At 31.2% G+C, this 23,400-nt stretch overlaps 2 protein-coding genes across 5 annotated transcripts; one reads left to right on the top strand and one right to left on the bottom strand.

The window, feature by feature from the left end:
• Positions 1–755: 755 nt before the first annotated feature.
• On the top strand, positions 756–6,809 carry LOC124829085 (plasma membrane ATPase 2-like). The gene is made up of 17 exons (XM_088094037.1): positions 756–877; positions 1,444–1,623; positions 1,748–1,954; positions 2,041–2,160; positions 2,532–2,651; positions 2,790–2,912; positions 2,994–3,098; positions 3,183–3,327; positions 3,934–4,095; positions 4,174–4,412; positions 4,511–4,543; positions 4,631–4,712; positions 4,822–4,982; positions 5,066–5,266; positions 5,358–5,540; positions 5,718–5,896; positions 5,998–6,809. The coding sequence occupies exons 3-17, from the start codon at positions 1,796–1,798 to the stop codon at positions 6,092–6,094; spliced, it is 2,109 nt and encodes a 702-aa protein (XP_087950163.1). The 5' UTR covers positions 756–877; positions 1,444–1,623; positions 1,748–1,795; the 3' UTR covers positions 6,095–6,809.
• A 113-nt stretch (positions 6,810–6,922) lies between these two features.
• LOC124829084 (Protein prenylyltransferase superfamily protein) lies at positions 6,923–12,364 on the bottom strand. 4 transcript variants are annotated; one of them, XM_047302539.2, is made up of 11 exons: positions 12,229–12,364; positions 11,522–11,637; positions 10,885–11,268; positions 10,339–10,449; positions 10,099–10,189; positions 9,629–9,697; positions 9,320–9,397; positions 9,084–9,173; positions 7,890–7,940; positions 7,375–7,611; positions 6,923–7,282 (listed from the first exon to the last, which is right to left on the bottom strand). In XM_047302539.2, exons 2-11 carry the CDS (start codon positions 11,602–11,604, stop codon positions 7,163–7,165), a joined length of 1,314 nt encoding a protein of 437 aa, XP_047158495.1. In that variant the 5' UTR covers positions 11,605–11,637; positions 12,229–12,364; the 3' UTR covers positions 6,923–7,162. The 4 variants fall into 4 exon arrangements, with proteins under 4 accessions (XP_047158495.1, XP_047158496.1, XP_047158497.1 ...); XM_047302540.2 differs by having other exon boundaries at positions 11,522–11,633; positions 12,229–12,360; XM_047302541.2 differs by lacking the exon at positions 12,229–12,364 and adding an exon at positions 11,951–12,204 and having other exon boundaries at positions 11,522–11,633.
• Between the last annotated feature and the right edge of the window lie 11,036 nt (positions 12,365–23,400).

Here is a 23,400-nt window from a genome sequence, read left to right as displayed (position 1 = left end):
ATTAGCTAATTCAATCCCTGACATGAGGGACAAAATTAGCTATGAAGTTGGGACCAGTTTCACTAATGGTTACCAAAATTAGGAATTGAATAGGAAAACCCTAATGTTAAAGGCTAAAATGAGTAATGGTTCCCAGTTTCATGTTTTTACTTATTTCAGACTAAAATATCAATTATTAAAAGTTCGAGAGATTTGATGTTTTACACTTTTCATGGTGAATTTTATTCCATTCCTTTTGCTACTTTTAATTTGGAAGTTATGGATACTATTAATTTTCAAAGGACTGTGGCATGCAAGATTAAATTTTTGGTGGTAACAAGTTACTATCATAGGTTTGAATGTTAAAGTCATATTTCATCATCAATTAGTCAGAGTTTACTTTTCTGAGAACTGTACAGTTACAATTTATAATTCATTATCCACTAAATTTGATATAACAACAACAACTCCTTAATTCTGCAGAATGAAAGAGCAGATTATCAAGATTTTATTGGCATAGTTCTTTTGCTACTTATAAACTCCACCATCAGTTTCATAGAAGAAAACAATGCTGGCAATGCAGCTGCTGCCCTTATGGCCAGATTAGCCCCAAAAGCAAAGGTAATTTCTCTCTTCAACTGATTTAACTGTAGCTTCCTATATCAGAATTGCATGTTTTTGGTTTTCCTTTCAGATTTCTCTACCAATATCTTTGTTATACTGTGTTGTTTACATTTCCTTTGGCATCCAATTACATTTACAGGTACTTCGTGATGGAAAATGGAGTGAAGAAGAAGCTTCGGTGTTGGTTCCTGGAGACATAATTAGCATCAAGCTTGGTGACATAATTCCTGCTGATGCACGTCTCCTTGAAGGTGATCCTTTGAAGATTGATCAGGTAAAATTGGCTGTTAGTGGCTTAGGTTGATGCATATCAGCCATCTTAAACTAAAATAAGATGTGAACTAAATAGGAAACTTCTGGAATGGTTCTAATATTTTCTCAAGAAAACGGGAATATGTTTCTATATTACTATGAAATTAATCATTTCACACATAGATGGAGAAAGTTAGTAATATGGATCTCATTCTAAATAAGATCTCTGAAAAACTGGTCTGAATCAAATGGCTTCGTGTGGTGGAGTCATGTAGAGGTTAAAAATGCACTGATGTTCGTATATTAAAATTCTTTTTAAGATATTTTAAAACATCAAAATCAGTGTCTATCAATATATTTTGAAGACACAACAGAGAAACAACACACAAAAACCAGCAAAAACTCCAAATTCGTCTATGTAACTGATCTTAAGCCAATGGTAAAAAGCTCTTATTATTCAATTATATATGTTCATGAACTGCGACATGATGCTGCATAGAAAGATGAAATGTGACATGAACTTCATCATCATTCCATTCCATGCATCCCCTTCTTGCATTCAATTATATATGTTCATGTGTTTTTCAGTCTGCTCTTACTGGAGAGTCACTTCCTGTCAGCAAACACCCAGGAGAAGGAGTATATTCTGGTTCAACCTGCAAGCAAGGAGAAATTGAGGCAGTGGTTATTGCAACCGGAGTTCACACCTTTTTTGGGAAGGCAGCTCATCTTGTGGAGAACACAACACATGTTGGACATTTCCAGAAGGTTCTCACATATAGAATTTGTAGTGCTCTTAATGTTGTGCAAATGAATGTTGTCTCAAGTAAAGTCATTTCCGTGTGAAATATTTGTCAAGATGATGCTCAGTGACATCACATAATTGTTTCAGGTTCTAACATCTATTGGGAACTTCTGCATCTGTTCAATTGCTGTTGGTATGGTCATTGAAATCATTGTGATATATGCAATCCATAAAAAGGGATACAGAAATGGTATCGATAACCTTCTGGTGCTATTAATTGGTGGCATCCCTATTGCAATGCCAACAGTCCTTTCTGTTACAATGGCTATTGGTTCACACCGGTTGTCTCAGCAGGTTTGTGATCCAAACATTTCAATGGCTTTTTAAAGATCACTAATGTGCTGTTGAGCTAATAACTATCATGGGTGTATCCTTTGCAGGGTGCCATAACAAAGAGAATGACTGCCATTGAAGAGATGGCTGGAATGGATGTGTTATGCAGTGACAAGACAGGCACATTAACTCTTAACAAGCTTTCAGTGGACAAGAATATCATTGAGGTCTTAATTTTTTCTTCTTAGTTTCTACAATGAAACTGAACATAGCTAATGGTTTGATACAATTTCATATGGGCAAAATGTCATTAACGTGCAAAGGTGAATAGGACAGGACATGGTAGATTCCTTCAAGCAATGCTATTAATTAGACCACTCAATTCTGAAATTAGACAACTCAACTTCTTAAAGAAACATATTATGGGAAAGTGATGAGCAATGCTAATAATTGACATCAACTTACAATTTATGATAAAGCACTGAAAATCCTTTTCATATATTGAACCTTTACATTTTGCATACATGAATAGATATTAATGAATCTGAGTGATGGTATGCTAACTTTCTTTTTCCAAACAACTATCAATATCTGGTAGGTTTTTGTTAAAAACGTTGACAGTGATATGGTTGTACTTATGGCCGCAAGAGCATCAAGGCTAGAGAACCAGGATGCAATTGATGGTGCTATAGTTTCAATGTTAGCAGACCCAAAGGAGGTACAAGTTCAAAGATATCCTATATTAACAGACAATAATTTTTCACTATTCTAATTGTAGCATTCAACAAAGCAAGTTTCCACCCTCTTCTGTAGTTGAAATCTGATTAGTTTACTAATGGTCCTTTAATTTTGCAAGGCAAGAGCTGGAATAAAAGAAGTTCACTTCCTTCCATTCAATCCAACTGATAAAAGAACTGCACTAACATACCTTGATGCTGCTGGTAAGATGCACAGGGTTAGCAAAGGAGCACCAGAGCAGGTAGTACATAATCCAAGTCTAAAGAATCATAGTACCAACTACAGTAACATTGTTTGATCATTATTTAACTATACTTTGTAGATTCTCAATCTTGCATATAACAAATCAGAAATACAACAAAAGGTTCATGCAATCATTGACAAGTTTGCAGAACGTGGACTTCGTTCTCTTGCAGTTGCCCGCCAGGTTTACTCCCTAAGAATTCTCCATCATCTCGTTGGTATACAGTGTGTGCATTTTTTATAGAAGTTGAATTTTTCTCCAATTTAGGAAGTACCTGAGGGAACTAAAGACAGTCCAGGAGGACCATGGGAATTTGTTGGCCTTCTGCCTCTTTTCGATCCACCTCGCCATGATAGTGCAGAAACAATTAGAAGAGCTCTTGATCTTGGCGTGAGTGTCAAAATGATCACTGGTATGTGTCACTATTACTTTATGTTCATTTAAGAGTATTGCAAATATCTTGATTGCGTTTACAATATGAACTTTTAAGGAAATGCCTCTGTGAACAAACAAGTTCTAGACATCAAACTATGTATGATTATAAATGAAATCTTCTATTTGGAAAACTAAATAAGGTGCTATCCTGTTTAGTAATCTTCTTACTGTTAGTTATTCTTTGAAGAAATTGTCTTCATGCATAGAACAACTAAACAGTCTTAATTGTTACCTTGATTTCTTCTATGCTTTAATTGCTATTGTTTAGACTGCTCCTACTAAACAATGTGTCCTAGACAGTGGAGAAGAGAATAAAGTCCACTAAAACAAATCAAATTAAAATTGCATGGCTTAACATGACATCTAGCTACATTTCCAACATCCTGAATTTTTCAAATTCTAAAGATAAGCCTATAACATTGGGTACTATAGTGAACATAGAAAAAAGTCTGTGATAGTTTCTGCTACCAGTGAGTGATACTACCAGTATAATAGAGTTATTCTCGTATTCTTTCTTACTGTTTTAATTCTAGGGTACACAAGAAAGAGATGCTCATGTTATATTATAAAAAAAACCTTTCAGGTGATCAACTTGCAATAGGTAAGGAAACAGGAAGACGTCTTGGGATGGGGACTAACATGTATCCTTCTTCATCGCTACTTGGTGAAAATAAAGATGGATTGGGTGCTGTCGCTGTTGATGATCTCATTGAGAATGCTGATGGTTTTGCTGGAGTCTTTCCTGGTAAGCTAAGAAATCAGTAATCAAAAGGAAGCTGTAATTTAATGTTATGTTCAATTTTTGATAATGTGTTTCCCTCAGAGCACAAGTATGAGATTGTGAAGAGGTTACAAGCTAGAAAACACATTTGTGGGATGACTGGTGATGGGGTGAACGATGCACCTGCCTTGAAGATAGCAGACATAGGTATTGCTGTAGCAGATGCTACAGATGCTGCCAGAAGCGCATCTGACATAGTCCTAACAGAACCTGGGTTGAGTGTGATCATAAGTGCAGTTCTAACTAGCCGTGCAATTTTCCAGAGAATGAAAAATTACACAGTAATTCCACAACTATCTACATATATGTAAAAGAAAATAATCATAATCTTTCTGTGTGACAACAAATCATGATTATTTTTATTCCTTTTCCTTTGCAGATATATGCCATATCTATCACTATTCGTATTGTGGTAAGCTTTTTGTACATGAAGAATATATTCAGAATGAACCTGATCACCAACCTTCTTCTCATTTTCAGTTTTTTTTTTCCTTTTCAGCTTGGTTTCATGTTACTGAACAGCTTTTGGAAATTTGACTTTCCTCCCTTCATGGTTCTTGTCATTGCCATTCTTAATGATGGTAATATTAACTTCTTTCTAGTATCTTAATCTAAAGTTTCATCATATTTTGGTGGTTAGTACATGAAATATTTTCTTTCTTGTCCACTTACTTGTTAGCATCCTTGTAGGTACCATCATGACAATATCTAAAGATAGGGTTAAGCCCTCTCCATTTCCTGATAGTTGGAAGCTTAGTGAAATTTTTGCAACTGGGATTGTTCTTGGCAGCTATCTGGCTCTAATGACTGTGATCTTCTTCTATATAGTTGTTGAAACAGACTTCTTTCCTGTAAGTATCTTCTTTTCCAGTTGTCCACTACGTTTTTCTTTCATTCAATGATGTGATCGTTGATATGAAGTATTTTTCCCCAGAACAAATTTGGCGTGAGACACTTTCATTATGATCCAAATGCTGAGGACAGTGATCCAACCAAAAGAATGTTGGGATCTGCTGTCTATCTTCAAGTTAGTACCATTAGTCAAGCCTTAATTTTCGTGACAAGGTCAAGGGGTTGGTCTTACACAGAAAGACCTGGTCTTTTGCTTGTCATTGCCTTCATCATTGCTCAAGCGGTACATGGTTTTCTCAATCTTCCTGAATTACTTATCCAAACCTCTAAAACCATTTGAACTTGCTTATTTCATTTTGCCATAATTTTGACAGATTGCAACTATTATATCTGCCACTCTCACTTGGGATGTTGCTGGGATCAGAAGAATCGGTTGGGGCTGGACAGGAGCTATTTGGCTTTACAATACTGTAACTTATTTACTTCTAGATCCTTTGAAGTTTGCAGTTCGTTATGCATTAAGTGGAAGGGCTTGGAATCTGGTGGTAAACCAAAGGGTTAGTACTGTGACTGAACCTCATAAATTCAGCAAAAAAATGTGGAGAATGAATAACAAGAAATAGGTTGAAAACATAAAGTATGCCAGATGATTTATCATATATTTATACTCTAAGACTCAGAATGACTAGAGCACTTATATAGTTATGTGATACCTTGCTGATGCAAATTAACAGACCGCATTCATCAACAAAAACGACTTTGGAAGAGAAGCTCGTGAGGCTGCATGGGCTACTGAGCAGAGAACCTTACATGGCCTCCACTCTGCTGAGTCAAAAGGGTTTACAGAAAAGCACACCTTCAGAGAAATTAATACATTGGCAGAAGAGGCAAGGAGAAGAGCAGAGATAGCAAGGTCACTGTCTTTATTCAACTTCAAACTGTTTTTTAATTTTAATTTACCATTAAATGGTTTTTCTTTTCCCACTTATTAAAATTTTCTTCCTTGTGATGCAGGCTGAGAGAGCTTCACACTCTGAAAGGTAGAGTGGAATCATTTGCCAAGCTAAGGGGTTTGGACATAGATGCCATGAACGGACACTACACTGTCTAAGACTTTATGACTGCTATCTATCATGATTCTTATATCACGTGGCTCTTGTATTATGGCTTTGTCAAGTGTCAGACTACAGGTTTTACCTCAACAATGTATCTGCTGAATTTTCATTCACTTTTCGTTCAAACCATTGGTTGTTGTTTGCTCTTTTCCTTTGTCTTTCTTCTTTGGGATAATTGTATCTATTGTTATAATAATGTTATTCACACATATCACTCTTTGGAAAGTAAAATATTTCATTTGTAAACATTTCTTAGTTTTGCCAGAAAACATGAATGGCAATAGTTTTAAACAATACATTGAAGTAATATACAAATAAATGGGTGTCATTTTCTTCTACCGGAGCTATAAAATGGTAAAACATTCTGTTTCATCCTATGATATCAACTCAAATTAAGAGATTTTACAGCTAACCCAGAATTTCTTGGCAAGTGGTTAATATATGTTATATACAATTGTTTGTGGTAGGAACTAATATTACTGTGGTTTAATATAGAAAACATTCGGAAGACAGTGCTCTGATGATAAAAAAGGTAATGTGCAGAAATAAGAAATTGAGAATGAAACAAAAAATCAGAGAAGGAAAACTTCTCTTTGTGGCAACAGCTACCCACAACTACCCAAATGATCATCAAGCCCTTTTCCCTTGATCCCATGCAGACTCTCTAACCTTATCACATGCTTCCCACACTTATTGCCAGATATGCAAATTTGTTATAGGCTGCATAGTTCCCTTCTTTACAAGTACATATATAGGATTGCGTAAAATTTTAACTTAAGTGTCTGAGGTGCAATTGAGTTGCTATTGGATGAGTTTAATCATAATTAATGAATGAAATATGACCTCAAACTAACATTGTTACTGTAAAGAGTTTCATATGAAACACATCAAGAACACTTGTTATGAAAGCAACTTCCTATGGATGTTTTTACAAATACATGTATGGAATTATTTAAACTCTGCTTTTACCCTGCAAAAGATGTACCGGACATAAAATAAGATAAACTAACTGTTAGAATGAGTAATAAGATCTACTACATCCTATGTAGCTCATACGCTTTCTTCTAGTTCATGAAGTAATTGAACAGTGAGGATCTCTCTGGGCATGACTTATTCAGCAAGGTCTTCAGATCAGCATCCCTTATCTTCTCTTGGAGCTGATTCACCAGAGTCTTGGGGACTTGCTGATGCACATAATAAATGGAAGACACCAGAGAAAGAAATTCAACTAAGAAATCTTAAAATGGAAAGCTTAATGGACATATAATCTACATACCACTTTCAACCACAGAATATAACAAGCAGAATGTGCAGCTTGTGCTTGGACATCCACAAAATCATCATCAACAAAAGTTGAGCAGGAGTCGAGAAGACACAATTCATTCTGCAGAAAGGTGCCAAAGTCATGATACAGGCCTATTGCCTCCTTGGAATGGTAGGACTCATCCCCAGAATCAGGTACAAAATTATTTATCCAGCACGTGGAAAGGAAGCGCCGATGAAGCCATAGAGCCTGTTAAAAGTCAGCACCATTGAACATCTAATTCTAAACCTTTGAGAAAATTACTGAGGTAGAAAAACCACTTGCACTCAAGACACCCAAAATCACAAAAAGGTGACAATCCGATGGGACATCAAAAGACAAAAATGATAACCTCAAATTTCAAGAATCCAAAAATCCTGTAAATAATGGATAGAGATTATTTATAAATCTCCAGCTAATCAGTGTATTACTTTAGTGAGTAATATGATGACCAATTATAAAATTAATTACAGACACAGATCACCTACCTCTCTTCCAACATAACGTTTTATCAGTGTTTCATTCCAATCAAGCTCGTCCTGTCAAACCATGGTTGCCACATAATTAAAAACTAAATTTCTTTGCATGTCATATAAAGTCTAGGTGATACAGTAATGTCAATTACATCAGTCAATATGCAGTTCTTGTATTATAAAAGAAGTACATGCTGCATAACTTATTGTGCAGTAAGTAGTACATTGAATATTCCAATGAAAATGATAGAGTTGTCAAAACCAAGCCCCGACATAGATTACTACCATCAAGATCATGAACTGAAGTAGCAAAGCAAATATGCAATAACAAAGAATTATGCAAATTCAGAACCATGACCAGTACGATCATGTTATAGTAAGTGAAGCATATATGTGCCTAATAAATTGAGCTATGATGTTTGGAGCAGCAAACTAGTTTGGAAAATTTACATGCATTATTATCTTCCAACTTACTTGCCTTTTAGTTTTCAATTAACTTTTTTTGCATAAATCATTTTCGGCCCTGAAAGTGTTGAGGAAGACCAAGAAAACAATGTAATTAATTGTTAAGAGACATAACGTGTGAATAATATTCCTAAGAACTTGATTTGTAACCGACCCAATGATGTTGTATAATCCATGTGGTCAATCTCATATAGTGGGATAAGACTTGTATTGTTGTATAAACACTAATGAATTTTACAATAGAGCATACCCAAACCAGTCATTTAGTAAAATAGCATATCTCACATATTGTTGCTTGAGTTGTTCTAAAAGAAAGTTCTAATGCTTTGTGTCATATTTCTTGAACATCTCGAACCCACGGCTCTTATAAAACTGAAAGGAAAGTCTTTAATGTCTTTGCACATTCTACTACCATTTCTGCCACAGATGAGATTGAGGCTATATTTGGATATCTATTGATAGTCTAATTAAATGGAATGGAAGTGAATAAAATCCACCAGGTAATTTTCCTTCCTATTTTGAACGACCTAAAGAACACAAGTGAAAGATGAACGCATCACATGATGCCACCACAAGATCTCAGCTGCAGCAAGAACACTGCAACAACCACAACCACTGTATATTGTCATTCTATTTCATTGCAAAGCATACCTTCCTTTCTTTCAATTCACATAATAAGATATACTTGAAACAAAGACACTAGATCATGCACAATATATGAAATAAATCAGCATAATATATTACCTTCAAGGCTTGGACTATATTAACATTATGACCACAAGATACAGTATCTTCCAGACAACTTTGACCCTCCATAATTCTCAGTAATAGTCGCTGCAATACAATAGAAACCGTGATTGGCAAAAGAGAAAAATCCTAAGCTTGTCTAAGGACACACAACATACTGTATTTTTACTCAAAATGTTTTTATAGCATGGAAACAATAACTAGTCAGGTTAAAGAAGGAAAGCAAAACTTACTCTGCGATAATGGAAACAACAATTATCAGCGACATGCAGTGCAGCCCAACTTCTTGATTTCCTTAACTCAGACAGAACCTAAATAGGTACAGCTCAGGAGAACCATTTATTATGTCATTGACAAGCAAGAAATAAGAGGAAATAGGAATGGAATTGAATGCTCAGTTGTTGACTCAACTTCATTTTTATATTTGATATACTATAATTAAAATAAAAAATGCAACACAAAATAACTTAAGATTTTTTTTCAGTCAAATATGCTTAGTTCATAACACTTACAACAAAAAGAAAACATCACAGAATCAAAACCTGGTCAATGGTCATGTATGAGACTAACCAGCAACGGTGATTCCATGCACGATAATTCATTTTTGATCTCTGCAAATGATGAGGTATCAAAAAGGAAAAAAATCAATATTTAATTAAAATAATGAAAATATGATGTCACAATGATGGCAAAATGGTGAAGCATATATAAATCTACAATCAAAATCATCATCTGATATCCCCTACCCATCAATTTTCCTGCTTTAGGATGATGTTTGGAGATTCTTTCACATTACCAATGTATAATGGATTGAAATACCAAAAGTATTAACAAGATAATGTTGCAATAAAATATTGTATAATACGCCCTTTTATTGAGAAAAGGTCAGAACAAAGGTGAAATTAAAGTAACAATTATACTCCTCTCATGTACGAATGCCCATCAATCATACAAACATGAAATAAAACAGTTCCAATTTAAACAGTATGATGTTCCCATACTGAAATTAGACCTCGGCTATTTTTTCCACCAGCTCAGATTCTTTTCCCAATATCTCTTTGAAATTTGAACAGTTTGCAGAGATTGACTTGATCACCCATCGCCTAAATAAAATACTTCTATACATTAGATTGATGTTTGCATTCCAAAGCGTCAGGAGGATCAATTAATATTCAAAATTCAAAGGTATATAAAACTAATCTAGAAAATATTCATTCTTTTAGTGATGAGGTCAAAGCCATATGATGAATACCTATGATTCCAAGCTTGTTCGCTTTTGGGCGAATACGAGAGTACAAGTCCTGACAGCAGAAGTTCATCTACAAACATTGAGAGCTGCTGCTTCTTGGACACTATTAACTTTCTGCAATTGCACAGAAAAACTTAATAAGTTGGTAACAAAAATCAAATTCCCAGCATATTCCCTCAATAGAGGTTAACAAATCTTTTTCTTAGTACATTCATTATGAATCCTATCTTGTACGTTCCCTCATACATCACAACATTTTGTGCAACACTAAGCTTATGCTGTTGTTGACTCTTGAGCACATAACATTTAGTACCATATAGTACCGAAGGTCTTGTGACTGTGCAGTAAAATTTTACTTTCATCTCAAGTGGCACATTTCTATCATAAAAAGACTATGTCATCATTTAGACATTTGAACAAAGGGAAATGATGTCAAATAGACCTGTTATCATAAGTTAAAACAATTTACTGGACTCTGTCAACTTACAAGTCTTATAAATCTCAACAACACAAAGCATAAAAAAAATCATTAATAGATAAGAGGAGAACCTGCAATTCCAAGCTGTCATAAAATCACAGCTTAGCAGCAGAAGAGACTTGCTATGTCTCAGAAGGGTACTTTCAGGATGATCACAAGAAGAGGCAGGTAAGCAAATTCCTTTACCAGATTGGTTGTCACACATTCTGTATTGTTTAAATGTAATAAAAAATGCATCTTTAGCCGCTCTATATAACGGTAGAAGAACATGAGTTGAAATTCCCAGTTTATGATCTCTGTTCCAGAAATATATGTTGTCTTGTTTGGAAGGTTCCACGGGGCTTACTACTCCATCTTCTGATTGATGGATAGCTTCATAAGATAAATTACACGGAATGTCCGATTCTTCCTTTAGCAAAGGGAATTGTGAGGGATGAATAAAGCCCAGCTCGTCACTAGATCCAAAAACATAAGGGAAAACATATTTAAAGGAGGAAACATAATATAGTTAAATCAAGCAACAAAGAAACAAGATTGACCTTAGCCCAGAGGCATTGCTTACAGGGTGTTATTCCATCATCAAGGTTATATTTTACAATTTGTTATATCATCCAGAGACTTCATATGAATGAAGCTCACAAAATCTACTAAAATAAATTAGTATTAGCTTTTATTCAAGTTTGTGGGCAAGAAATCACTAAACCTTACATTAGAGCATCAGATTCAAGGATATCCTCCAACTGGCGTAACAGATCCATAGCCTCGACTTTAGAGTCAGACTCTTCACTCATATCTGTTGACCTGTATCAAGCCAAAGGTGCTGACTTCAAGCAAAACAAAAAAAGGTTGTAATCAATTGTCAAATCAATCTTATTAAATACTAAATGAGGAACAAAGTCATTACATCACAAAAAATTTATTACATCACAAAAAATAAGTCTTCACACGAAAGAAGGAAAATCACTGACTATCGCTAATACATTTCATTTAACTAAAATATTAGTTACAAATAGCCTCAAACTCACAGAAACTATTTACAAAACCAAAAACAAGGCAACTTAAGCGCACACGACTTGCACATCCCTCTATTTCTCATACACGAAACCCATTTTATACACTACAGCAGCATGGTCTTACGGGAATTTTCACAAACAGGTCACGGGCACTACAAATTCAGACTTGTTTGAGCAAGACCCAGATGAAATTATGAGCACGTGAAGTTGTTTCGGTTTCAAAAACAAAAAGAAAAGAGTCATTTTTCTTCTGGGTATCACAAACTTGCAGGTTCCTTTGGGAACAAAAGGGTTACCATTATCATTCAAATAGCTGACAAATAAAGCAAATTGAAAAGCAGTGATGCAATTGCAAAGAGAGAAAGATAAGAAATGAATCAAAGTTCAGTTTGAAAAAATTACCTTTCCCACCCTGATTGCTGTTCCTCAAGAACTTGGCCAAAAGTCATACGAACTCACCATACCTGAATTAATCTAATAATAATTATCTAATCATTGTTTTCATTGTGTTTTTTTTCTAAAAGAGCAAATTAACTTTAATATTTGATAAGTGTATCAATCTATTTAAATAAAAAATATTTTAAATATAATTCATATTGGTAAAAAAAAAAGTTACATACAATTGTACTCCAACACATTAACTTAAAATTAGAATTCTTTCCCGTAAATTTAGTCTACAAACTTAAAAAATAAATAAATATAATTATATAAATTAAGTTAATATTTATATTATTTAATATATTTTAACTTAAATATAAGTTTCAAACATCAAATAACATGTAAAAAAAATAACATATTTAAATTAATAGCATTGTATTTATATATTTTTTAAATTGAGAAACTAAAATATATTAAAATTTAAAATAAAAAAATCATTTTTACATTTGAACTAAAAATATATTTAAATCATATATTTTAAAAAAAAATATTATAAAAAACTAGCGAAAAGATATTAAACTAAATTTTTTTGGAACATCGTCAAATAAAAGTGAAAGACGAATTAAATATATTTATACAATATTACAAAATACTAATTTTAAACTCTAAAATATATATAACTCTTTGTATTTACTATTAATACTATACTATATTTTTATAATAATTTTATTCAAATTTAAAATAAAATAAATAACTTATTTTTAAATAGACACACTATATTTAAAATAAAGAAAAAAATAGATTAGGAAAAACACAATGTAATATGAAAAATATTTTTAAAAATAAAAATAAAACCAACCATCAATAGTAATACTTTAAAATATAATTCTAAAATGGTAAAATGGAAATTTTGAATAATATAATAGTTAAAAATAAATTATATAATGTAAAAATACCAACATAATATTATTATTATTATTAATCAAGTTAGTTTATATTATTTTGAGTAATTTATTGTTTAAATATGTTTTTAATTCTTCAAGTATTATAATTTGTAGTCCTCCGAAGGGGTTTATAGAGAAGACACAATACCAAATGAGATATGGGTCTTTTATCTTTATATAGTGCTCTACTTTCTCATTTTTATCTAACGTGTGTAAGAATCGAGAATTTTAAAGATTTTAGAGTGGACAGGTGTGTGGGAATAATGAGACCGAATGATTTATATTAAAATAATATTACTATATAAAGGAAAATTTCAAATGTTCGTCTCATTTTCTGATACAACCATCTCTCTCCAAATCTTCTTCTCTTTTCTTTTCTCCTCCTTCTCTCTAAAATTACTCACTGTTGGTTCATCTGATCAGTGATCAGAACCTCCCTAGACGATCATGAGATCAAGGGCTTCCTCTTCCACCAATCAATTTCGTGTTTAGAGCCGATAAGTTTGTCTCTATTTGATTCTTGAAATTACTGCAATTTTTGGTATATGCAAGCACTGTTCAGTTTTGCATGTGTTCATCGGTTCTTCATCTGGGTTTTGATTCTGTTTTTGGGTTTGGTGGTTGGTTTCCTTTCACCAATCCAAAGTTTGTAGGTTGTCCTAGGATCACTTGCGGTTTAGCAAAATTGTGGAGAGGTTTAAATTTGTCAAGTTGCTTTGAGGTAAGGGAAGCTAGTTAATTTAATTGTTTGGTTGATGATTCTGCATGTGTGTGAAATTGAATGATTTGATGTTCGGTGATCCTTGTGTGGACTATTATATGATATGTTCATGAGGTTTGGGTTTCTGCAGAATTTTGGTTCAATGGTCGAGTGAATTGTGAGGAAGTTTGATGGTGAAATTAGGGAATTTGTGTTCGGTATTAGGTGGGTGGTCGGTCTCCTAGTCGTACTCAGTTTTGTATTAGTGTTCGTTATTAGTCGTACTTGGTTCTGTATTAGCGTTCGTTACTAGCCGTACTTAGTTTTGTATTAGCGTTCGGTCTTAACTGAGTTCTGCTTCCGTAGGGCTTCAGTTAATGATTGATTGGTCTTGTACTAGCATTTTGTTTTAGTCATAGCGATCAGTCTTAGTGAGGAGTGTGGTCCCTTTAGTAGCGATCGGTCTTAGTGGGTTGTGGGATCTCTTAGTAGCGATCGGTCTCAGTGGGTAGTGTGGTCTCTTAGTAGTGCTCGGTCTTAGTGGATTGTGTGGTCTCTTAGTAGCGTCCGGTCTTGTACTAGTGCTCGACCTCGTACTTGTATTCGGTCTTAACTGCGTTCGGCCTCTCATGGATCTTACCTGTTAATGATCGTTCGATGATATTTTAGTAATCAGTATCAACTCTAAGTGTTCGGCCTAAGCTATAGGTGTTCGGCCTAAGTCATAAGCGTTCGGTCTAAACTTAATACTTGGTATGGTGGTAGTATTCGGTCATGTTGTGGTACTCGAAATCCTCTAGTTGTCGGTCAGTAATAGTGCTCGCCCTTCTCTTCAACTGTATCTATTATTGATCGTTCGGTCCTGCTCTTTAGGTAGTGAGAGAACGATTGGTCTCCAACATTCACAGGGTGTTTGGTCTTGTTCTTATATGTTGGTGATTTTTGTTTGGCCTATGTTCATAGTTATTCCAGTGTGTTGTTTTAATTAATTGATATAATTGCTTTGATGGCTTATGTATGCATTATCATAATGGTGTAAAAAGGAAAAGTAAGGTATGATGTTCCAACTGGTATGAAAGAGAATTCCAAGGAGGAATGTCTCAGTGATTGGTTATCAATGTGGTGGTAAAGTATGAATATGGACAGCGAAATCCACGGCGTTCATCCTGACATTCTAATGATTACCAAGTCGCAAGTAGAGATGGGTAAGTCATGTCGTGAGAATAGCAGGAGCCCTAGTCTAAGGTGGGACACCTTAGGTGAGGGATAACGGGCTAACCTCGTGCGGCAGCTGATGGGTTTCCAGTTACTACACCCACGAGTGCATGAACGGTTAAAGCTACATATTCATACAATCCGGATGGTCAAAATCAAGTATTCGGTCATTGCCTGTAATGTATGGTCGGTCATTGTATGCTTGAAATGTTGTTGACACATGCTTATGTATTTGTTTAATTTGCACGATAACTGTAATCAATTAAATTACTCTAGCTTACCCTTGCTTTTGTGTGGTCTATCTTTGTATGTTGTTTCTCTTTTGCGATGATCACCTTAATGGTGTGAGCTTAGGAATACAGTCTTTTCAGTTGGAGCAGCTGAAGGGGGATGTGAAGTTGATAGTATAGGTAGTTATTTTTGTTCTTCAGGTGAAATTTTTATTCACCAAATCTGTAATTTTGTTTTATCATTATGCATGTAATGTTTCATTTTAGTAAGTTTTATATTACTAAATTTGGGATGTTACAACGTGGGACTTAGACTGATGCTTGGTTTCCCAACAATTAGCACCATAAAAGTTTGATACAACTAACTCTCGAAGAAAACTATTTGCTAAAAAGTTATATATTCTCTTAAATAAAGATTGGCGTTGAAAACTTTAGACATGGGTTTCTCAAAACAATTTTTTATACAAACTATTTTTAAGCTTCATTTTTGAGGGAACCTCAAATAAAAGGTGAAAACAATGAGTAACTCATCCTCAAATTTCTCTTTGTACCTCAAAGAAAGTGGTCTCAACTATTGCCCAATAGAATAGGACACCAAAGCAAGATAAGAGATAATGATACTTTCACAACATTTTTTTGACAATATTTTAACACCATCTACGTGTCATTCTGTGATTGGTTCATATTGGTGTTTATGATTATTATTATTATTGATTGTGGAGTAATTCTGGACCAATCACAAAATGACACGTAGATGATGTTAAAATGTTGTAAACAAAATGTTGTCAAAATATCATTGTCCGCAAAATAAGTTCCAATCACTATTCCTGTTGCAAATATCTCTGGTAGCTTCCAATCACTATTTGGGACTATTCCTGTTGCAACCTAGTTCAAAATTAAAATGTTATGATTTCGTACTATATTAAGCTAGAATTCTATAACTTTTTGCAACATTTACTCTCTTCATTGAGAAAATAAAAAGTCGTGGGATGCTCTACAACCAAAAGAAAAGATGAATCACACATTTTGTTTTTTTCTCGTAACTTTATGATGCATTTATCTCTTATATTACATTGTCATAAACTGGAAAAAAAATGATGAGTATAGTTTTTATCTATTGCTTGAGTAAGTAGATACGGAAGAAAAGGAAAGTGGAAAAGACCATGAAGGATGGAAAATCATACTCCCAAATTAATGCTAGGAGAGTAAAACCAACCTGCAAAAGGGTTTGGTTTGATAAGTTTGAAGTGCGATTTAGGGTTCAACGGTTAGGAACCCTGCGAAGATGAAGCTTGCAATGACGTTGCGATTTGCGTGGATGAGTTTCTTCTCTGGAACGCGATTTAGGGTTGCTGCATTGGGTTTTATCGCAGTTGGCGACGGTGGCTTGCGTGAGAGGTTGGTGGCGGTGGCTTGCACGAGGACGGAGTTGAAAAGGATAGTGGTGGTAGTGGAGGAGGAGGAGGAGGAGAGGGTGGTGAAGGAAGGAAACTTTCAATTTCAGAAACGTGGCATCAAACGTGGCATACCATTAGGCAGCTCACTGAAATTTTACTTTTATTGCACAACATTACTAATCTTTTAGAGTTTCCGTAAGAATCAAATATTGAAAAGTAATTTAGTATTCATTGGAAGACGACTCAAGGTTACTTTAGCACTGTCTATTTTCTTGAATATTACTTGACAATACTGAAGTTGCCTTGAAAAGTAGTATTAGTTTGATAGCTTCAACGACAGCGTATCAATTACCAAAGTGATATGGTAGGTTACCATACCAAGCCTAGAATTTATCAATCAAGTGTCACATTCCCACTTAAAATAAAAAGTTTCAGTTCAATAAAATCACACAGCAATTTCACTAATATTATTAATGGAATCAAACTCAATTTTCCAGCTCGAGCATCAATTCGATTAATTACTTCAAGCATGTACAAACACCATTCTAAAACAAATTGATCGAGTAAATTTATCATCATTCATTATCATACATATCACAATACATCAAACCTTAATAAGAATTACGTTTAAAACTAGTTTCCCTTACCTTAGTTAAATAGTCCTTTAATTCATAGTTGTTTTTTAGAGTTTTATTTCTTACATATGCTTTAACTAGCTACATAGACAATAGATCACAACTCTAAGCATATTTTTACGATCTCAACAAAATAAAAATTCACTTTGAACTATTTTAAGTCACATGCATGGGTTTTAGAACCATTTGTGTCTTTAAATGCTAAACTAACTAAAAATAGAGAAAAAAGTGAACTTACGTACGTTGTTTAAGATTTTGCTCAGTTGTTTTGCTTAAGATTCTAATCGGCTAGAAATATAGACTTCTCCGTCTTGAATCCACTTGTGATCTCTTCGTCAAACAAATGAGAATAAATACAGAAGATTAGAGAAAAGATAAAAAAAAGTTTTAGAAAATCTTTATATGTGAAGATAGTGATTTTTATATAACAAACTTCAATTATTATAAATCTATTTATAATTTAAATATGTTATTATTGAAATATTATTGTCATTTCCTTTTATAAAAGTACCACTTAAGTATTTTTTAGGTTGTAACGTTATCTGTTAATTTGACAAAAATACTAAAATTGTTATATTGATTATTCTAAAAGAAAAATAAAACTAATTTAAGAACATTTGAACTGTAAAATACAATTAAAAATATATTTTGAATAAGTCTATTTAACATTTTTTTTCTATTTTCACAATTCATCTCTTCATTCATTTTTTTCATATTGTTTTTTTTTTCATTATTTGAATTTTAGCTCTTCTTTCTATTAATTTGAATATTTATGTCCTGATTTCATTATCTTTTTTACCCATTAAAGCATTTTTCATTAATTTAAAATAGCCTTTCCTTTTTATATGTGTTTGATTATTGACCCAAATTTTTTCTTTGAACAATGATTTATTATTTGCAAAATGCTCTATAAATACAATTATTCATTCATTCGTGCATAAATTTCAAATAAATGTCCATGCTCACTTTTTTTTTCTTTCTATCGACAATTAATATGTTCTAAAATGAAATTATCAAAGAACAGGTTCTTTCGTATTGCTTACTATAACTCTTTCCATTTTTTGTGGAGGTTGAACTATATATAGCAATCATCAACATATGTATTTATTTTTACCACACATTTGATTATTTATTCTGAAAAAGTGAGATTCTAATCTTTTGTAACTCTTTTATATTATTTCTTTCGTCCCTTTACACAATTATCGTTCTCAACAAAAAAATATGTGTATTTTTTAGATTTTTTTTTCAAATTTAATAACAATAAGATAAGAAAGATATTATTATTATTATTATTAGTAAGTTAATATGTTGGAATTAAATCATTTTAAACCGTGAAAATTACTATTGTTTTTTTTTATTTTCAATAATTTCATATTTTATCTTGACTTCTAACAAAAACTTTTCATTTAAAAAAAAAATTATAACTACGCTATAACTTTAGTTTTAAATTAAGTGAATGTTATTTTTATATTAATTTAACTTATTTATGACAAATATTTTAATTTGTTTAATCAAGTCAGAGCGTAAGAAATAATGTCTTTAGAGACTTCACTCCAACCATGGTGTTCATATAAAAAAAATAAAATATTTAGTTACATAAATAAATAAAAAATGTAGAATTTTCGCAACCACAAAATGAAAAATAGGATAAAAATGGCAACTCAATAGAATGAGGTAGTTAGTGGAAGGGAAACACATAGCAACATCAACGGCTACCAACTCGTGGTCCCTTCACTTTCAACTCTTAATTCATTTTTGTCATTTTTCAATCTCACACCCCACCCACAAGATTACGTAATATCTAAAATTAGATATATAAATTAGAATTTCAATTATTTAGCTATTTTTTTAAAATTTTTCAAAACTAATCTTATTATTTTCTTAATAAAATAATACTAATGAAGTAAATATTAAATAAAAATCATTTTAATATATAAAATATTTAATTAAATTAAGTTTTCCTCTTCTTTATATTTTGAATCCCTCAAGTTTTTATAATAGTTTGTTGGAGATCCTGTAAACCTAAAATTAGGCAAAATTACAATAGGTAAACGAGTAAATATCGACAAATTAATTTTATAAGATTGAGTTAAACTTAGAGTTTAATTTTTAGAATAATATTAGAGTTATTTGAAATTTATTTTAACAAATTTTTTGTTTGTTGGATTTATCGCGTATTATCAACTTACTATCATTTAATCTCACACTCAAAATATATATATATATATATATATATATATATATATATATATATATAATATATATATAAAACGATTATACTTTCTCAAAAGATACAGAACTTTAGGTTAAGTAAGGTTATTTTGGAAGAATTGTTAAAGTATATGTTTTGTACAAGTTAATGTTATGATTTTCTATTAAGTTGGATTGAAACTTATACTTGCATTGTTTATTTCATGGTATGTATAGATTTAAAACTTTGAATGTTTAGAGAAATTTGAACAGTTGAAAACTTGTTAAGAAGGTTAGAATTAGTTATTTAATTATATATGTCCATACGAAATTTGTATTAAACATTATTGATTAGATACTTAAACTTTATTGTGGTGTAATCAATTTTAGTGATAAATAACTATTACATTTGTTTATATTTATATGTATTATTTAGTAGGTTTAATGAACAACCCTTTCTTTTGGAAATGAAACTAATAATATGAAAATACATTACATATATAAATTAAACTATATCTTTGACACAAAATTTCATTAGTATCAAATATATTTTTTTATAACAACTTTCTATCAGGTATAAAAATTGTAAAAAAAAGAAACTTTTTATATTAATTAATTATAATCCTAATAAAAAGTTGACGCAGTGAAATAATTGTAATAAATCTATAAAAACTTTCCATAAAGGTATCGCGAGGGTTTCATTATGGTTATTGATTTGCGATTTAGGGTTTTGTGTGGTAGTTGGAAGCGTGAAAATCGCGGTGCAATTATGGTAGTGCAAGATAGGGTTCTTCTACTCCTTCATGGAGTTTTAGATTCACGTTTTACAGCAAATCATTTTGGAATGACAACTTTCATTTTGTTGTTTACATTAAAATAAAATTTCTTTCTTAAAATAAATTATTGAATTTTATTAGTATATAAATAAATAAAAAAACCCGATCACGACATTTTCAATTAAATGTTTTTTTTCCATAAAATTAGTCATTGAGAATAAATACTACATATATTTTTTTATCCAATTTGACATCAAACGGTGATTTCTTGTGAGTAAAAAACTCAAATTCGTTCTCTATCAATACTACCTTTTGCTTGCTACATACATGCACTTTATACTTATAAAATGATACCATTAATAAGTTGAATGAGACAAGTTCAAGTTGCCATAATTAATTATCAAGAAAAAAAAAATATAATGCAAATAATCTTTACATGCAATGAATACAAATGAGTGAATGAATCTATAAATAGCAAGATGAAGAACAATTTTAAAGTGTGAAGGGAAGTGTGTTGATATGGACAAGAGAGAAGCATTGAGAATTCTAAAAGAAAGATGAAGAGAAGAAACCTATAGAAGAGAAAGAACTCAAAACTCAGTAAGATTTTCTCTCCTTTTATAGCAAAATTTATGGTTGTTTCTTTTGATCTTGGTGTGAAATAGAAAATGAAGATGTTTTAATAAAGTCTTAAAGAAAAACTAGAAAATAAACTATATTATTAATTTTATATATATTGAAATATTGTAATATACCCTTTTTTATTGATTTTTCTTTTCTTTCAATCATGATTTATCCATCTACAAAAGTTAAATATTAAAAACCTTATTAAAAAAAATTGAGTTTAGAACACTCAACCAACATTTTATTGTTATATATACAATTCTTTATGTGGTCTTCACTTAGGTAATATACATTAATATTTAATAACTATTCTAGTGTTAGTTAAATACATTTTGATATGTTTGGAGAAGAATAACCTTATTTTTTTTCCTCACCTTTCAAAAGAGATCATAATTGAAGCCACATATTAATGAACTAAATATAAAAAATAATAACTTGATTACTTTCTATGTGTTAGCTTTTTCTTCTATTTTTCTATGATGAATTGGGTGAGTGGCTATGGTCTTTAAGAGTATATAATAACCCTCTTTTTATTTTTTATTTATTTTCAAAGAACTATTTTTAGACCTAATTTAAAATTGAAGTATTGAACCCACCATAGTTGGACCCCTTGGTATGATTTAAAGACAATATAATTTAATTGGGTCACGCTTCATCAATAATGAATAGATATTTTGTGTGCATTAAAACGCATTATAAAAAAAATTGTTTCATTGGAGAAGCTTTTTTTTTTGGTGATAAGTATTCACGAATTTAATAATGATTAACTTTTATAATCATATAATTTCTAAATTATAATTTAATTAGTATTTTAGTTTATATGGTTTACGTACGTAATATAAATGCTCATTTTTAAGTGATTAAAGTTCTTATGCAAATAATATTTTGAATGTATAAAAAACATTATGCTTTTTAATTTATAAAAAGAATATGATTTTTAATTTATAAAAGATATTTTAAATTTATAACTAGAATTTAAATCGTTGCATAACTAAAAGTGTATAAAGTTGACTCTTTGAAACTTCTTTTAAGAAAAATATTCATATTAATTTAAACTGTGATAGATGAAAATAAGTGATTAAACATATTAAATATATAAATAAAAAAATAAAAGAAAATGGTAGGTTGAAGTTGTCGAAAGGATTTATTGTCGCTAACGTGACTTTGATAACACTAAAGAGACAACTTTATATGTTTCTCATTTGTTTTCAGATTATTCAAAAGAAATTAGTGAAATTTATCGATTTTAGTTATTTTAAAATCCTTGCCATGCCTTTTAATGTTCAATTATGATATACCTATTTATAAAATACAAAGTTACTACATAAGTTAAATATTTTGGTTTTGAAATTTAACCAACCAGTTGTACTATTTAAACCCTTTATACTATTTACTCATCCAACCAAATTATAAAGACTCTAAAAATATTTATTATTTACATAATAAAAAATATTATTTAAATCTTTTTAGAAAAATTGTGAAAAATGTCTAAAAAGAGTCATCTAAAAGCTATATATATATATATATATATATATATATATATATATATATATATATATATATATATAGAGAAAAAAAAAAACTCATTTCTGAAAATGTTTTCCGAAACGTTTTTAATGTATTATGGAAATCTCTTTCCAAAATACAATTCATTTAGACATTTCTAAAAAAACTCATTAATTTTAGAAATAAAAAAGACGTATAGTTTATAAGAAATTCTTTTACCAAGTTTCTCTATTTTTTAAACTTATATATAATTTAGTTCTAATTTATAAAAAGAACTCCTCCAATATATTAATATTATATTTAGTTAAATATTATTATGGAACTAATAAGTATAAAGTTAGAAGTAATGGAGCACTAATTCTCATATTTGGAATTCCTTCAGCAAGCAAAAACCTTGGTCACCTAATCCTGCTGCCATTTTTATACTGTGTGCGATCCTACTCTACACTTTCTGTCATTTTCTAACATTCTTCTTTTTGCAATCTCATTGATCAACCAAATCAAAAGTTAATTTCCATTTCACAACGAATATGTATACAACATTTTACATGAAAAAATTAATTAATATTATTTTCAACTTTAAATAAAAAAAAGGGTCTTTCAAAAGATTTACAATGAAAGGGAGTGTTAAGTTTTTTAAGAACGAATTGTCTACTGAATTGAAAAGAAAGAAAGAAAATATTCGAATCGATTAGCAAGTTGGAAATGAAAAAAAAATCTATATGCTATTGTCGACAAAATCAAACAAGAGAATAATAGTTGGATGAAAATATAAAATATTTCAGAACAAAAATTGTTAGTAAATATTCAATTAATAAAATATACAAATTTATAAATACTTAACATTTAATTAAACTTTCATTTTTATAAAATAAATATAATGTCAACAAAGACAAACACAACGTGCTTAAATTCTTGGTATATGAGATTTTTTTAGTTAAATTTCCTAATCTTCTACTTTTGGGGATAGTGCGCAATG

Source organism: Vigna umbellata, chromosome 7 (genome assembly GCF_029865625.1).
Source record: "Vigna umbellata cultivar VRB3 chromosome 7, Vumbellata_1.0, whole genome shotgun sequence".
Classification (NCBI taxonomy): domain Eukaryota; kingdom Viridiplantae; phylum Streptophyta; class Magnoliopsida; order Fabales; family Fabaceae; genus Vigna; species Vigna umbellata.
Note: the sequence above shows the minus strand (reverse complement) of the source record. Positions and strands in the feature narration are given on the sequence as shown.